Consider the following 16,332-nt stretch of genomic DNA (forward strand, 5'->3'; position numbering starts at 1 on the left):
TGGCTGGGAGTCTTTTCAAAGGAGCTGACAGAGGTGAGTAATTCTCACTTAAATCCAGTGGGAATAAGGCATTAACTTCCCCCCTAAAAACCATTAATCACTAACAGTCCTGTTCCAAAGAAATAAATAACTTGTGTAAAAGGAAAAAAAGGGTAAGGCAGAAGGAAAACAAACTATACGGTGATCTACAAGATATTTTAGAGGACAAGCTTAATTTCCAGGCAGCTGTCTGGGGTGACCCAAGGTTAAATTTCTGAAGTCACTATAAAAGGCAAATGCAGTTCTTGGTGTACTACAGTTATATCAGAACCAAGGAATCAAATGCAGGTACATTCACTATCTTTTTAGCTCAGACAAAGAAAATATGGAGTGTAATAATAGTCATGAAATAATAATGAAAAATAGAGACTGTAGAGACAGAAGATGCTTTTAAAGGGGAAAACGCCTTTCTGAGTTTTAGATAATATTAACATAAGGCAACACTTTCACTCTCATTTAGAAAAGACCACAAATATCCACATGTATTTCATTTATTATTTTAAAACTACCTTTAACTGTTGTCACACAAAATACATTATTTAGAATAGAAAGCCTTCTTCAAAGAGGTCAGAAAGCTTTTATGTTATTACAACAGGAAGAGCGAGCAGAATAACTGCTTGGAACATCAGATATACAATAACACCTCATCTTCAGCATGAAGTTGCTTTAGATAATCATGTTTCTGTTACACAGAGACGCTAAGCACAATGTTTTTACAATGCAAAGCATATGCTTTCAGCACTCAGCTATAAACATTTTTTTTCACTGTAATCTAGATGGACTTATTTCAGAAGAACTGCAATTTGTTCTGTGTATGTCTTGCACTCTGAATTATCCACAAATCCTTTGTTAATGTTAGGAGATGTCAGTGTTTGCTGATGTAAATTAATACGAAGACGGGCAGTTAATACACAATAGAGAGATAGGCACATACATATTGCCCATTTCTGAACTTTCTTCCTTTTACAGCTTTCTGGGTGGATTCTTTTGATGTATACACTTGCACAGTTTGTTTTTTCTGCTGTTGCTTAGCTACGTAGTTGTAAATCAAGTAAAAGAAATTCTTCAGATCCCACTCCTGGCTAAATGCCACTGTAGGAAGCAATTTAGATTAAGCATCTAGAGACTCTGTAGTTAAATTCTTCATGATTTACTTCTAAAAGAGACATAGGAAAGATTGTAAGGCTTGATTTTTTTTAATTCTTTCTTTTTCTTTTTTCTATTGGGAAGCATTAATTGCATGCTCTCATTTTTGAAGCCCTAAGAAATGTGTAACCTAAACAGACACATTTCTTACATGTGGTACAAGAGGACCAAGTGAATCAACAGTCCAAGAACTGCTACCAAGCACCACAAGATGAAGACTTAGTCTAACACACAAACCTCTAATCACTAGGTCATGACTAAAATTTGCACTTCTGACAGATTGTGCATATCCAAGTATCCAGTTCTGGAATCTCTGCTCCGCGGCCCAAGGCCAGCCTGGAATGAGGACTGTGGGAATTTGTGTGATGGTGCATTCTGACACAGAGCTAGTATGGGCCAGCTAGCACGAGGGGAGCAAGTTCAGCCAACCTTGACGGTGGAWGGGGTAGGAGCGTAAGCCAGTAAATACCCTCTGGAGTGCATAGCCCTAGGCTGTTCTTGTCTTCACCTAACAGCTGGAAGTGTTAGCTCTGCAACCCTTCCACTATCTATTCACCTAGATTCAGCCACTAGAGGTTTGCTGAATCACAGTCAAGAACAAGGAACGGAAATATGCTCCRCATTAACATTCAGCATAATTTATTTATTTAATTGGGTGCTAAAATGTGCTTTGTTTGTTTGTCTTCGTCCTCCACAATGCTTCTCTTGTTTCTACCATCTCAACAACTACAAAGTCATTAGTAAGTAAGTTTTACCCACATGACACCTCCAGGCTCTATAAGCAAGCTTATGCTAGAGACTGCTGTTCTATGTCCAAAAATCACTCTCCATGGGAAAGTTTATTGTTAATGTTGCCACAAATTCCAGTTACTATTCAGCAAGTACCAACTCATTATTTATTGTGCAATTCAATACGTATCTGAATGATCAGCCTTTTTCTGAGTAGAAGGCAGATTTCACCCCCCACCATTTCACTTTATTAGTTTCCTCTGAGCACCCAAAATACCTCATTCTCACTTCATCAACATGTAATTTGAATTATTAGTGATTAAAAATCATTGAGATACTTACCCTGTCTCCAGGTCGTACCATTGGTTCTTGTTTTGTGCCTAATTTATGTAGGATGTTGTAAGCAACCTTCATACTTCTGGTCCAAAGTTTGCCTATTAACACAAAATTTGTAAAATTAATTTTAAAATTCTGCTTATGTTTTAAAGGATTACTAAAGGGAAAGAATACCTTTAGACTAAAAAACCTAAACAGTGAAGACATTTATATTAATCTTCTCAATAAATATGATATCACTGCTGGAGCTAGTGYACATATTGTGAATATATTTAAATGCACATCAGAAACTTTGTTTGAACTTTCTTTTTCAATGCAGAAATATTTTTTAGAAAAAAAAAAGCAAAAATAGTTTTCTTCTTTATTGACGTGGAGAAAATTGGATCCAGACTCCAAAGAGCTAACTGCTGGAAGTGGTTGGAATATTGTCAGGTCCAAGCAGCTTATTGAAGCATCCTTGGCTGTAGCTCAGCCTGGCCAGGAAGCACCATCTGAGGGCACCACTCAGCCATCGCGATGGCACACTCCCCACCAAGCCACCAAGGAAAAAGAAAAAGAAGAGGCAAGGGAAAAAAAAATCCCAACACACAAGACATCCCACAGCCAAAGGGGCACAYCGAAGCAGCAGGGACCCTCTGACCCTTAGCAGATCGTTATGCTGCACTCTGACTTTAACTCTGGGCCTTCCTCCATTTCACTTGGTTGGCTTTTTCTTCCCACYCGCTCCCAAGCAGCCCTTTCCCTCAGTTCCACTTCACTTGCCCCCGGTACTCTTCTTTTTACCATCTCTCTTCTCCTTTGTTCTGTTCTTCATCCTTCCATCTCTGCACTTAGCTAATCCTTATCAAGACCTCACCCCAGCATTTTTTAAAGGAAAAATGATCTCCTCAAGAGCATGTTGGCCATGTTGCGTCTCTTTCATTAATCCTTTAAGGAAGCAGCATACTCCGACTACGTAAGGTCTTTCAGACAATGTCTTTGTTACTTCCTCTGAACAATACCTGGCACAACAGACTTTGTTCTTTGTTGGGCCTTCTGTTCTGTCTTTAAGCTGTATTCAATCTGACAGTAACCAATCTTTAATTCATGCCCACCAATAGCTTAAACGATAATCGGTTCTGACAACAGATTACCTATGGGGTTCAGCAGTTCAGGCTCCCAAACAAGTGGTATTGCTATTTACAACTAACCCAAGCAGTTGTTATACTAAGCTCCTCAACATCCTGGATAAAAAATGCAATGCTATCATAGGATTTTTAAGTGCAAATTTTATGTAAATAGAAGACACAATGAGAATGTCAGATTTTCTTTTTTCCTCTTGAGGAAAACTGGAAGGGTCACTACTGCTTTTTACTGAGGAAGTACTAAGGAGAGGAGCAATCACTACTTATGAAAATGGTAATATTGTATCATCAGGCTTGAACCTAACTATGTTTTGCAGTTTTAATTTATTTAAAATTACTCCAGTATTTGGTGCTGAAGTGCCTGGATGTACATTAAACATTAATGTAAGCATGTAAACATTAGTCAGTTCTGTTGCACTGGAAATTCAGCAGGGATACATGAGTACATCTGCAGAATTAACCCTCACAAGCATTTACTGTCAGGACAGTAGAACTACCTGCATTTGCTTGAAAGAAAGTCTTTAAAAGCACCTTAAATTTGACAAGCGAGGAAGATAAAAACAAAGAAGTCTTCAGGAAACAAACATTCTTTTTCTTACAGGTTTCCAACGTTAATGTTTCAGTGATAACAAACTTAAAAGAGCAATTAATAGTGATACAGAATTTTGGAAAATGGAAATCAAAAGCCTGGCAAAAGATCAGAATTGCAAGAAAGAACCATCTTTACACAAAACACTTTCAAGCTTGACATGGACACTGAGTTTTTAATCCCTTTCCTGAGAGACATAAGGGGCTGCTCTGAAAAGTTCTGTTTCAGCTATGGGGATTAATTCTATTGCAAGTCTTCAGTTTGCATTTGCAACATGTTCACACTTTTTGCATATACCAAATGCAACAACTTATATACGCTATTTTCTTAAAAATCTAAACATTGCAGAGCTAATTACATTAAAGTATTTATATGCTCTCTTTCAGGAGTTCACCAGAGTTACAACCACCTCCACATAAGCAATCTGACTAAATGCAGAAAATAAGTTCTCTCCAAGGCTAGGAAAAGTTTATGGGCTACTTTCTAGTAAGTATTAGTAAGTATAGTAAGCATTTCTTGTAAATAATTTAGTCTTAAAGTACATTTTATTGCAGTTTTGTCATGATGCTCCTTTTATTTCCACAATTTTATCTTAGCTTCTAAAACAGAGCATACAATGCTGTCTCTCTACCTCCTCACCTTTCTGTGTAAATGCACTTTGATCCGCACAGAATATGCCATTAATGTTTCCTAATATTTAATACTTCAGAAAAGACTGTTCTTTTCCTTTACCACAGCCTTTTTCTGCTCTGTTTATCTGCATTATCAGAGGACAAATTATCCCGAAGTTGAAATTCTTTATCCTTTTGTGAACTGTTGGACAATTAAACTACGTTAATTAACTGCATGTGCATATGGGTATGAAACTGCAGAGAATTGGAACAAAGAAGTTAGTTTGCATTCAGCTCAGAAGCAGCTGAAATATATGGCCTCTCCTGTGACCCTCAGAAGTCCCCTAACCTAAGTCCAGCCTTTCGGACTCTGCCCACATTCGGCTGCTGGTCCCGCTGCGTTCCAGCAGAGACAACGCAATGACGGAAAGCAGGAAATCTTTCAAGTAGGTAGCGCAAACTCTACGCAGATCTTGCACTGGATTGTGTTCAACGGGAAGCCAGTAATTTTTTTTCATAGCTTCATTCCTAAAAAAATGAGCTCCAAAGTGAGCAGCAGTACAGAAGCTGGAGCAAGGAATGTATGAATCACTAAGGCCAGATCTGCGACTGATGGACGGGGCACAATCTCCTGTCCAGAGGCAGAGAGAACTGTGTTTATTTTGCCACCTTGGCTCTTTGGCCTGCCAGAGTCACTGAGAAACACAAAGGACTCCATGACTGCAGGATAAAAGTGCTCAATAACAAGGATGTTACAAAAAAGGAAATCTTTGAAGTATTTCCTTCCTTGGTTCTGCCTGGGTTGCAATTCTTCCTTTGCAAACTTAGAGATTAGACATTGCTGGGAAAAAGCTGATTGCTCAAAGCTCTCCCACAAATCCAGATGATGCGGCCTTGCCTTGACCTCGATACAGTGCCACATCTGCACTGCGGGAGAGGGAAGCGCTGGCGAGGAAGCCAGCTGTGCTTCATCCAAGGCTATCTCTGAGACAGCGCTCACCACCATGGGGCCAGTCCTTGAGCAGCGTGAACTTTGCCGCATGGGCTACCAAGGAAATCTTGCTGCTCATGGCCGCTGAGGATATGCCCCCTCTGTCCTCAGCTGGAGAGCAATTAAGCGCAGGTCTTCCTCAGATAAACACACTGTCACTAATCTTCTAATTACTTGGCTTGAAGACAGGAGGGCAGATGTAAGAAACTCAAGCAACAGTTTCATTTAGTAGTGACTTGACTAGCCCATGTTTTAGCTTAGTGGCAGAGCTCCTTTTTTCCCAGGGAGACTCACAGTCTAGTTGCAGTAGCCAGGTGCTCTCTGCTCTTCCCACAGCCATGGAGGGCAAGTGCCAGTTGAGGGTAGTTACCTGGATTGCGACTGGCACTTCCAGATTGTTTCCGCAGGTGAAGAGCAGAACTTGTGGGGCTTCCTTTTCTTCCTTTCCCGCTGATGTCCCCACCGCCGCGTGGTCCTTCTGAACGATGCTCTAGTTTGCCTCTCTGGGGACACCAAACTCTCACAGGATTTGCCCCTGCCTCACTCGCTAGCTCTGGCATCCGCTCACCAGGCCAGTCGTACATGAACATTTTCTTGAGTTTAAAAATGAACAGTTGATAAGTCATTTAGAGAGAGATATGGGTGTCCAGTGCCATTTTAAACACTAGGGTATCCTGCCTGGCCTCTAGCTGCCAACCCAGAAGCGAGCTGGACTCGCACTGATCCTGTGCTGTATCTGCCAGTCACACCCAGTCACATCCAGTTACATCTTGGGTAACTCAAGSCACTAGATGCCTATGTTTAAGCACCTGAATTACTCCCAGTTTTCAGTCCCAAAATGAACCAGACTGTTCAATGTCCAAAGAAGAGATTCCTGAGTCAATTCTGGAAACCAAACCAAACCCTACAACGTTAACTTGCCCCTCGTCACTACTACAAATTAGTCTTGATCACACCTGCCACAAAAGTGCGAATTTTGGTGTTGGTTTCTGAGATTTTTAGTAACTCTGCAGGATGGTAAGAAATTAGCTTTTCTCCATATCTGTCATTCTCTGATGTACGTCTAATAACTAAAGCATCTACTGAAGAAATAGATCTTTTCTTCTAAAGATGAAAAAGGATCACTTCTTCCTTAGCCACTTCTGTCACTTGTCCAGAATACGTGTCTGGGCATTGCTGCCAGACTTTCAAGTCCTAGAAGTTCATGCAGGGATGCCAAGTCATTTAAAATATTCTTTACACATTTGCAAACTAACTTCAGTGTTTCCAATGCATAATAGCAAGTATCAGCAAGTGAGTGGTAAGGCAGCTATGTCTCTGAAGCTGAGCCATACCCTGCAGATGTCATATACACAGATACGCTCGATAGGACAGGCTGAAAAAAATCATCTCACTTTCTGGCAGCTGTGGCGAACTTTGTTAACACCTGTGTGAGGCAAGTTACTTTTGCTGCTGGAATTTTGATTTAGTTGCATAGTAGCAACTCATACACATACCAGTAACCACATACCTTAAATTTCACTTGTTATCAATCTTGTTCGATGTTAACAGCCTATTCAGAGGGCAATATCTTTTACCAGCTAAAATTTAGTAAGCTGGAGTGAGCTAATAGCCAGTCCCATCTGATTAAGCAACAAATAATGAGGGTAAAGGAAATCACTAAGTCTTAAAAATTGTATAAAAAGGGATTGGTTGACAAAAAATATATACCTCCCACATGACACTGAAGTAAAGCCCCTTCCCCCTCCTTCACAAATGCGTAGAAGGACTATACATTTGTGTTGAATGTAAAGAAGGTTATACAAGAAAAGTTTGCATCAGGAAGAAAACTTAGAGACAAAACAAACCACAATCAATTTCCTTATTATATTCAGTATGCTTTTCAGAGCCACACAGCACTAGCTCAGCAAAACCAAACCAGTGGTCGCTTACCAATCTCCGTGCACAGCAATTGTGAGACTGCCAAAGTTCAACTGCAAATAATTTTGTCAAATATTCATTCTTTCAATATCACAACATGACATTTCTGATATTAAATAGAAAGAGAGTATTTATTAAACCTAGTGTAAATGGCAGGCTTGATAATGCTATGCAGCTAAAGGGGCACTTTTTTTGCTTTGCAAAATAATAGCCGCAGTTCTGCTGCTGTGTTAACCCTTTCTTCACAGACTCCTTAGATTCCTCCTGAGTGCCAAATGAAGAAGCTGCCTTTTGGGAAAAATACAAACCAAAAGAACAAAAATGACTTACTGCAGAGAATAAAAGACTCCTGGCATATGCAGAATAGAGGTAACTGGTATTTAGAGTGCCTGATTTTGCAATCTAAATTATAGCTTTGTAACACAGATTTTGTATAATTTTCTGTATTTTTATTAAAGAAGTAAAGGTTTAAAGTATTAAACAAACATATCGCTGATACCTTATCTAGGGACTTGAACCACAAGTATTCAGCAAGTATATCTGCCAGCTGAGCTAGAGAAATAACTACCTCTGTGAGCAATGAGTTATTCAGAGATAAGGACAGTCGGGTTATGTAATTACTTTGTTAGGAGAAGAGTCTTGATTTCCTCTCTCTCTTCTTGGTAATTGAGAAATCCCTGGCCTAGGAGGCTCATGCAGTGAGAGGACTGGGGTGGCTGGGGCCGTGTGCCAGCTACAGYGCAGAATGGGGTTGGCCCTTTATCTTCAGTCTGTTGTTACCGAAATTTCAGTGGCTTCAGGGTATCCCCCGGATGGGTTGTAGCACTTTCCACTAAGGCAGCATGACTTCAGCCTCAAAATGTTTACAGTGATGTTGTTATTTTTTCATGGGCAGTTCATTTAAAAGAAGCCAATTTTCAGGCATTTCTCTCTCCATAGTATTCAAAGGGATAAAGAGACGACACTTCTCTATCCAGAGAGCTTTCTGCGCTCTTTTCTCTCACCCCTGCCATCTCCAGCAGGCCTCTGATGTGGCAAACAATACATTAGAGCTACTGAAAATGGTTAAAAAACCCAAAAACTTATTACAGAAAGTGTTAGACAGAGGAAATGAGATTCTTCAAATCAGATGCAGTTAACTGGCCTAGTTTTGCTGTTTTTTATAATGGCTACAAATAAAAAGCTCAAAAAATTAAATCATTTCCAAATTACTGTCGACTTTTTACTTTTTACTTTTTCTCCAGCCTTTCCTTCTTGGAATAATCACTTTACCAGCAAGAAAAGTAGCTATGATAGCATATGTACTGTATGAGATTTTTATCCTATACTCATGTTTCTCCTCTAAAAGAAAGCATTAAGCATTTCATTATTAATACCAACAATACCAAAACCAGGTGCCTGACTACTCTGATTAACTTTGCATGAGCAAGAAATTGCCTTCCTTTTTTTCAAAGTATGTATTAGCTTTCTAGTCAAAGTTCAGACTTACATAAAACCCTGTAAAGACATCTTTTCCCTCTCTTATCTCAGACATTTCAATTTGTGCAAATTCAGTGATTTGATTTATAAAGGGACTGTGAGAAACTTAACTAAGATTTTCTCCACTTAACCAAGTTCCCAGAGGGACAAGATATTTGAAAAATAGCTAATATTCATATCTTCATTCACTCAAAAGAATTTAACAGTTTTGAGCACATTAAATAAAAATTACAATTTGGGTGCTGAGAAGAACTCTGAAAACTGAGGCTAGCTGCTTCTAAACCTTGCTTAAAAACAACTTAAGTCTGGAAAAAGTTAAGCTAATCATTTTTTTGATCTACAGCACTCTGAGACTAAATAACTTCTTTAAACTACTTCTCTTTAAGGCACAACAGCACATCATGATCTATAGCGCTGAACATTTAAATCCACTCTAATTGTATCATATCCACATCAGCCACTGCAACATATATAGGGAAATTCATTCTAGTAAATGAGGCACGTATCACACAAGATGGTCTTTTCATACCAATCTACCACTGTCTACCATAGCATATTGAACCTTAGCTCACCAGTCAACCCATTCTCAGATTTCTCTAGACAGGACAGGAAAAGAGTTTTGAGGAAGACTTCAGAGAAGGATAATTTTTGTGGACTTCCAAAGAGCTCCTTTTCAGCATGTAAGGCCACCAAGGGGGAGTATGAAAGTGTCTGAAAAAATTAAGAAGACTGTGATAGATGGTTGAGGTCCTGGAGGAAAACAGGAAAGCTAAGTGGGGTAAGAAGAGAATGGGAAGGGCTTTGAAAACAAAGGAGAATTTAGTTTTTAGAAAACAAACAGTCAAAAGTCAGTGAAGAGATATACATAGATGAAAGAGAAAAAGCAGTTGTTCAGTTGAGGAACCTTTGCAGCCACGTTCTGGATGGATAAAATGGGCAAGACTGCATTTTTCAGGGCCAGAAAAAGGATGCTGCAAGAATCAACACTAAGGTGARTGATGGGATGAGATTTAGCTGGGTAGATGAGGAGAAAGGTCTGTGTTTGAAAAGATTTGCCTCCAAAATAACCTGAAAGGTCTAGACACAGAATGGTTGTACAGAACTGAAGAAATGTCCAGGTCATTTATGATACTCAAGTTATTGCCCGAGTGACAGGCAGAATGGTAATATTGTCTACAACGATCAAGAAAGGAGGAGATGAATATGCTCGGTGTTGAGGGATTAAGCCCTCTTACTCAGCCATGATGTGATTTAGCTGACAGCTACAAATCTGTCACAGAGACAGTCCCAGAATGTAATTTGGAAAGAAGGATGTAGGTCTGGAATAAGCAGGTAAATCTATCCATGTAGAGACAGAAATTGGAGAAGTTGATGCATAAGAGAAAAAGAAGGGATCAAAAGACACCACATAGGATCTTCCTCRGAAAGTTGGAGCATTAATGAAGAAGATCTTCATAAAGACATGAGAGGGTAAAAAGAGATAGAAGCCAAAACAGTAAAGAGAGGATAAATATTCAAGGAGAGGTACATAAATGACTGTGTAGATAAGAGGTCAAGGAATGAACTTCTAGAATCTTAGAATTATTTTTAAAAAACTTCAATATTTGTCAAAATAGTGAACATATGACCCCCCCCAAATCCATGTAATGATGTTTCCTTGAATTTGCAAAGAACCTGAAAATAACAGTGGGGTATAACCTCAGAAGCTATTGGAAGTTACTAAGGCTGAAATTTTTAAGTTTTTGTCATCTGGTCATAGCATGCACACAAGGAAAGGAAGTGTCATATTAATACCATACGGTAGGATTGTCAGCAGGCTCATCTTTCAAAAGTGTATTCTACCACAAGGGCTAGTGGAACTCTGCATAGGRATAGAAAATCATGCCTATGACTGTCTTTCCTGAGTTCAAGACTTAATTTCTATTAATATTCATCTTTAAATAATGACATGCCAACAGTTACTAGGAAATATTACAGAGCCAACAGGTGGCATAGTTACACCAAAATCATCCATAAAATTGCCAATAAAATGGCAGATGGCTGTAATGTTAATTATATTTTAAAAGCAGTTGCCATTTAAGTAAACTGTTATGTCACAATGAATTAACATTTCTCATGAAGATGACTATCAGCTTGAAATCTATCTAGCAGAGAAGAATTCACTAAATCTCTTATGAAATATTTTGGCTTATAATTTATTTTATCTATAAAAACAAAAAGTAAAAAAAAAAGATCTGATTTTTTTCTGATTTTTTTTCAGGAAACTACTGAAAAGCAGCTGCAAAAATGACCTCCTGGAGGGCTGCCAAATGGTAGTACAGAAAAAATGAGTTTTAGTCCCATTTTTCTCAACTTAGAAGAGGGGTTCTGAAAGAGTTAGCGTGGAAGAGAAGCAGACCAGGTGAGCTGGGTGGATGAGCTCCACAGGTTGATTTGCCCAGCTTTTCAGCTCTTCAGGCAAAGAAGGACATATGCTTAGACTCCCTGGACAGATTCCCGTATTCAGAAATGGTCTGATTCTCAACAACATCTTCATTTTCTTTGCTGTCCAATTTATTTATGGCTTTCAGTAGATGATATGAATTGCTCTTCTGTAAAGATATAATTGCAAACTTTAAATTTTTTTTCCAGTTTCAAGTAAATGTCCTTAAGGAAGAAAATACCGATCAACAGTGAATCGAATATTTGTCCCCTAATTTAAGTAACTTTTTAACTGTAGGTACCTGAAGGGAGAATGTTTCATGCATGACCTTCAGTAGAGTTCTGTTACGCTTTAAAAGCCTTTAAATATATTTGCAATCCCAAATTTGCAGTAAAAATCTTTTCAGCCAAGGACCATCATTCAGTCTAACTCTTAAATGGAAGGGATCACTCAGCACAGAACAATATAGACAAGATATCTGTATTACACCATGTAAAAATATTCTCTGCATCAAACTCTAGATCCATGAGAAGGTAGAAATAAAAAAAAGCAAAATCATTTTTTATATCTATATCAGTAACATACAAAAAATGTTCCAGCTTGCTTTCAAAGTTTGACATTTGTCCATAACAATTCCTTTGAACATCTCCCATATGTCCCCTGAATATCTCACAATTAGAAGCTAAATGTGAGTTATTTGACAGGGATATCCTTATGTTTATCTCCATTTGGCCTTTCTTGGTTGCAGTAGACTGTCAGGCAGTACACGCCAAAATATATCAACAAAGCAAGACCACACTGAAATGTATCCTGRCAAATCTATTTCAAGGGGATATGTTTTCTAGCTGTACAGCTAAATACCAGGAAGAGTAATTCAAATTATAATGTCAGCAGAACATGGGAAAAATCCTATTTTAAGTTTTTCAGGAAGCTTTGTTTACCAGATTCTGTTTTTGCAGAACAAAGCCTGGGGAATTTCCAAGGGGAATGGATTTTCAAGTTAATCTTCAGTAAAATCTGCCCTACTATTTCTATTTGAAAGGTGGTTTTCATTTATAATCTGTGATTTCAGGGAAGTATCAGCTTAGATCTTTTCCTCTTCATGAAATAAACCGTACCACAACAACTCACAAATTCCTAATCAGACACCACCAGCTTCAGAATTGTTTTACCCTACTTAGAAATGGAATAGATAGATCATTAGAAGGCTTTTCCACTATATATATGTGCATTTACTATATATATATATTTATATATATGTATGTGTATATATACTATTATATTATACTATATACTATTATATTAAAAAAATGAGAAGTTTGAAGAGTGCTTACCATAAGTGAGGATATACAGTGGTTTCCCATTAGTGTCCATAGTGGTTAGGCAAGGAGCTTTCGGTGAGATGGTCCCCCATCGCTGCAAGGCTGCTTCCAGAGAAGGCGGCCAATTTGTAACCACACCTAATTGTTCCCCACGCATGGCCAACATCTGAGCTCCTTCTGGCTTTGGCTGGTTTGGGTCTGGCTGTTGAACTTATGATTATGAAAAGATATACAGTTACCATGTAAATTCAATACCTTGAGTATACCTGTGTAACCAAGAGAATAAGTTACCTTTGCAAAATATCCTGAAAATAATGACATGTTAGAAGGTATTGAGAAGCTACAGAGAAATATAATAGAATAATTAACTTTTAACCCTAACAGAGATGAAGCAACTGAAACACCTCAGAATGCATGTGCTTATCCTCACACCAGCTTTACAAGCAGAGGAAGACACTACTGAAGCAGTATGCATAGATTATCTTAGAAATAATTAACCTTTTTTTTTCCTAAGAAGAGATGGGGAATATGTTTTCTTGACAAAAAAGCATTAATAAAATAAACTGTAGAACCAGTGAAAAACGGTACTCTAAGTCATTAACACATCCATTTAAGACATGTTCTGTTATAGTGCTTTCTTATAAACTGCTAAGACGACTATTTGAATCACCATATCCTGGCAAATCATAATTCTCAAAGCCTTGAGGTGAGTTAAGAAGCACTGGTCTTTTGAAAAGTTTTTCGTTTATTGACTTTATGCTTGTTTCTATCTTATATTTAGTTCATTTTTTCAATGCTTCTCTGTTATCAAAGGATATGTAAAACATTTAACATGCCCCTTCACTGACAATATTTTTCATACTGATATTCAAAAGAGATGGTTGTAACACACAGCTGAATGTTCTTGGAGCAAAGCTTTCCTCCACATTCCCTTATACTGAATACAGTTTCACTGCAAGCATAAGCACAAGCGGAGCAAACAAGAGACTTGTGATTCTACTGCACTGTGTCCACATTCACTACAAGCAGATCCCACTAAATATCAATATTTTTCAGTACTTGTCAGTACCAGGAGGGCTTACTTAGCGTTCTAGAAAGCCAGTGTAGAAAACAAACATTTTACAGAGTTTTAATAAGAGATCCCAAAACCTTTTGAAAAACAGTCATTTTACCTTCTAACAATTCCTCAAAGTCATCTACAAAGAACTCTCGTAATGGTGGTCGTTTGGGCCGTTTTAGAGTATTGACCAGCTGCTGAATCTTTGCTGACACTCTGCTGCTCACTGGTACTCCTGTAGGACAGGGATCAATGGAGACATCAGTTGACCGCTATGCTGAACGCCACCAGATGTTAAGTGGGGTAAGAAAAAGGCTAGGACTGCAAGGCCACCACAACTACAGTTTCATGCCATACCATGACCATGACTCAAGTATTCAACATTAAGACATTAAGATCATTTCAGCAAAAAGGAACAATGATGCCTAGTTTAAATAAAAACAACAATAGCATAATTTCAGAGTGAGCTTGCAAAGTTAGAGGGGAAACAGCACATAGACTGGGGGAGAGAAGCACAGTGAAAAACCCCCTCCCTACAGTAAATGTTGGTAACCATAGAGAACTCTTCTAGGTGGCTTTGGTGATGGTCAGTGAGAAGACAGGCATTGGCTTTCCTCATGATTACTGGTCATACCAACACTGTCCAACTAGAGGGCTTCCAGCAAACCGCAGCTCAGCAGGGAGGATGGGTCATAGATTCTGCCCCGTCATTTATTCTGGCTTGCCTTTTAAACTGCAGTGGACGTCTGTCCAGTGCACTCTTAGCCATGGCTCACATCTTTGCATGATTTCAGCACGACGCTGTATTCCCTGAACATGCCTACAGCCAATTCATGAGCCTGCAATCTCCAAAGGGAGTATGCTTGCTCATACAGCACTTTGAAAAACACAGTTCTGAAAAGGGGCATGGAACATGGGGCATTTTATAATATAACACATCAAACATCTCCCCCTTCCTTCCTGGYAGAGCACAAAGCCTCTGCAACATCCATGTCATCAGTTCTTGAACTAACAGCTTTCTCCCACTGCACTGCAGAAATTTCAGCTTCCTATCCTTCCAGAAGGTTGGCTCCAACACTTTACCATGTGATTTTTAGAGCTGAAGCTGTTAAGTTTAGATGCAACACACTTGGTCATCAGTTCCACACCTTGCTGAAATACTGTTTCATATGTTTTAGAAAAGAGGAGCAGTAAATAAGAAAGGGTTTACAAATAACTGTTTTTCAAAAAAAATATACTCAGAAAATAAAACTTCCAACACATGTTACTTTTCAGGATGTAGCCATCTTAGTATGTCACATTCTTTGCCGTTGAGAAGACTAGTTATAGACATTGAAGACTAGTTATAACCAGACAGCATGATAAAAGCAGACCTAGAGAGGTTTGCTGTTTTCATTTGCTAAACAATTTCTATATGGAATCAGCTCTGATGATTAAGAAATACTTCTCTATGTTGGCTTCATGTATGCAAGTTTATTTTAGGACTAAAAAGATGCTGTAACTTTGTTTGTACATGTTCATAAATGAAATGTGCCCAGAAGAAACAAAGAGCAGATGTATACACTAACCACTAAAAAGGTTACAATACTCAAAAGGAAAACAGTTTTGCTCTGTGACATACCATCACCAGTTTCCATAAGTTCAGCATTTCCATACTTTGGTGCCACCCGTGCTGTTGATCCTTGTGGTCTTTCTACTTGTATTGAGTGTTCTGAGGTGTAAGTGGTAACATCTGGAGGGGCAGAATGATTTTCTGTGAAAAATAAGTTAAAAGGTTTAACCATGTCCCTCTAGTGTTGCAGGGGAGAAAAGCAAAGGGGAGAGGAAGGAATACCATTTGTATTTTTTTTTCATCATCCAAACAGGCATTAAAGTTCATGCACAAAATGAATGTATAGAACTATTATGTACAGCATAGTTTYAATATACAAATTTTCCACTGATTAAAAAGGGGACTGTATATCTGCAAGCATATAAGCAATAGGCTAAAAAAATTATACAACTAGGTTGTTGGTTCTCCACTAACATTTAATTTTATATCAAGTTAAAGTTTGTGGAAAAGTTCAGATAGAAAAAGACCCATACAAATATACTTCTGATAGATTATTGCATCAGTATTTCAAAATAAAAAAAACACAGCATGTTAAGTCAATCACTTGCAAGTGCCAATGCATATCACTTTTATAGCCTCTGCATTTTGAATTTCACAATTTTAGTTTCAAAATGAATTTGTTGCATATTAGGAAAAAAATTCAATCACAGCAGGAATTAGGAATTAGGGTTGGAATGCAGGGGAAAGAAACAAAATGTAAAGAAACATGAACATTGCTTTCTGCATGGACACTTACTTGTCTACTATTTTTAGACAGAGCTATTTCAATTCTTCCGCATAACAAAGACTTGCCTTCTAGAAGGCAAACACAATTTGGTCTGACTCATGCCATCACTACTAAACAATTCCACAAAGCTAATCTTTYTCTTTCATAGCCTGATAACTCAGCGTGCTACCACAGTTTGTTTTCAAGTCTGAGTCTGTATTACCTACGCATTTGTACTATTTTTACGGG

At 38.3% G+C, this 16,332-nt stretch overlaps 1 protein-coding gene across 1 annotated transcript in view; it reads right to left on the reverse strand.

Moving 5' to 3' along the window:
- DIP2C (disco interacting protein 2 homolog C) overlaps window positions 1–16,332 on the reverse strand; it is a 328,359-nt gene that overhangs the window by 94,970 nt on the left and 217,057 nt on the right. Inside the window, exons 7-10 of the mRNA XM_026069254.1 lie at window positions 15,387–15,518; window positions 13,881–14,000; window positions 12,721–12,918; window positions 2,257–2,348 (exon numbers count right to left, since the gene is read on the reverse strand). Coding sequence (XP_025925039.1) covers window positions 2,257–2,348; window positions 12,721–12,918; window positions 13,881–14,000; window positions 15,387–15,518 — 542 coding nt within the window. The remainder of the gene's footprint in view (window positions 1–2,256; window positions 2,349–12,720; window positions 12,919–13,880; window positions 14,001–15,386; window positions 15,519–16,332) is intronic.

The sequence above is a fragment of the Apteryx rowi genome, unplaced genomic scaffold (assembly GCF_003343035.1).
Source record: "Apteryx rowi isolate R43461 unplaced genomic scaffold, aptRow1 scaffold_29, whole genome shotgun sequence".
Classification (NCBI taxonomy): domain Eukaryota; kingdom Metazoa; phylum Chordata; class Aves; order Apterygiformes; family Apterygidae; genus Apteryx; species Apteryx rowi.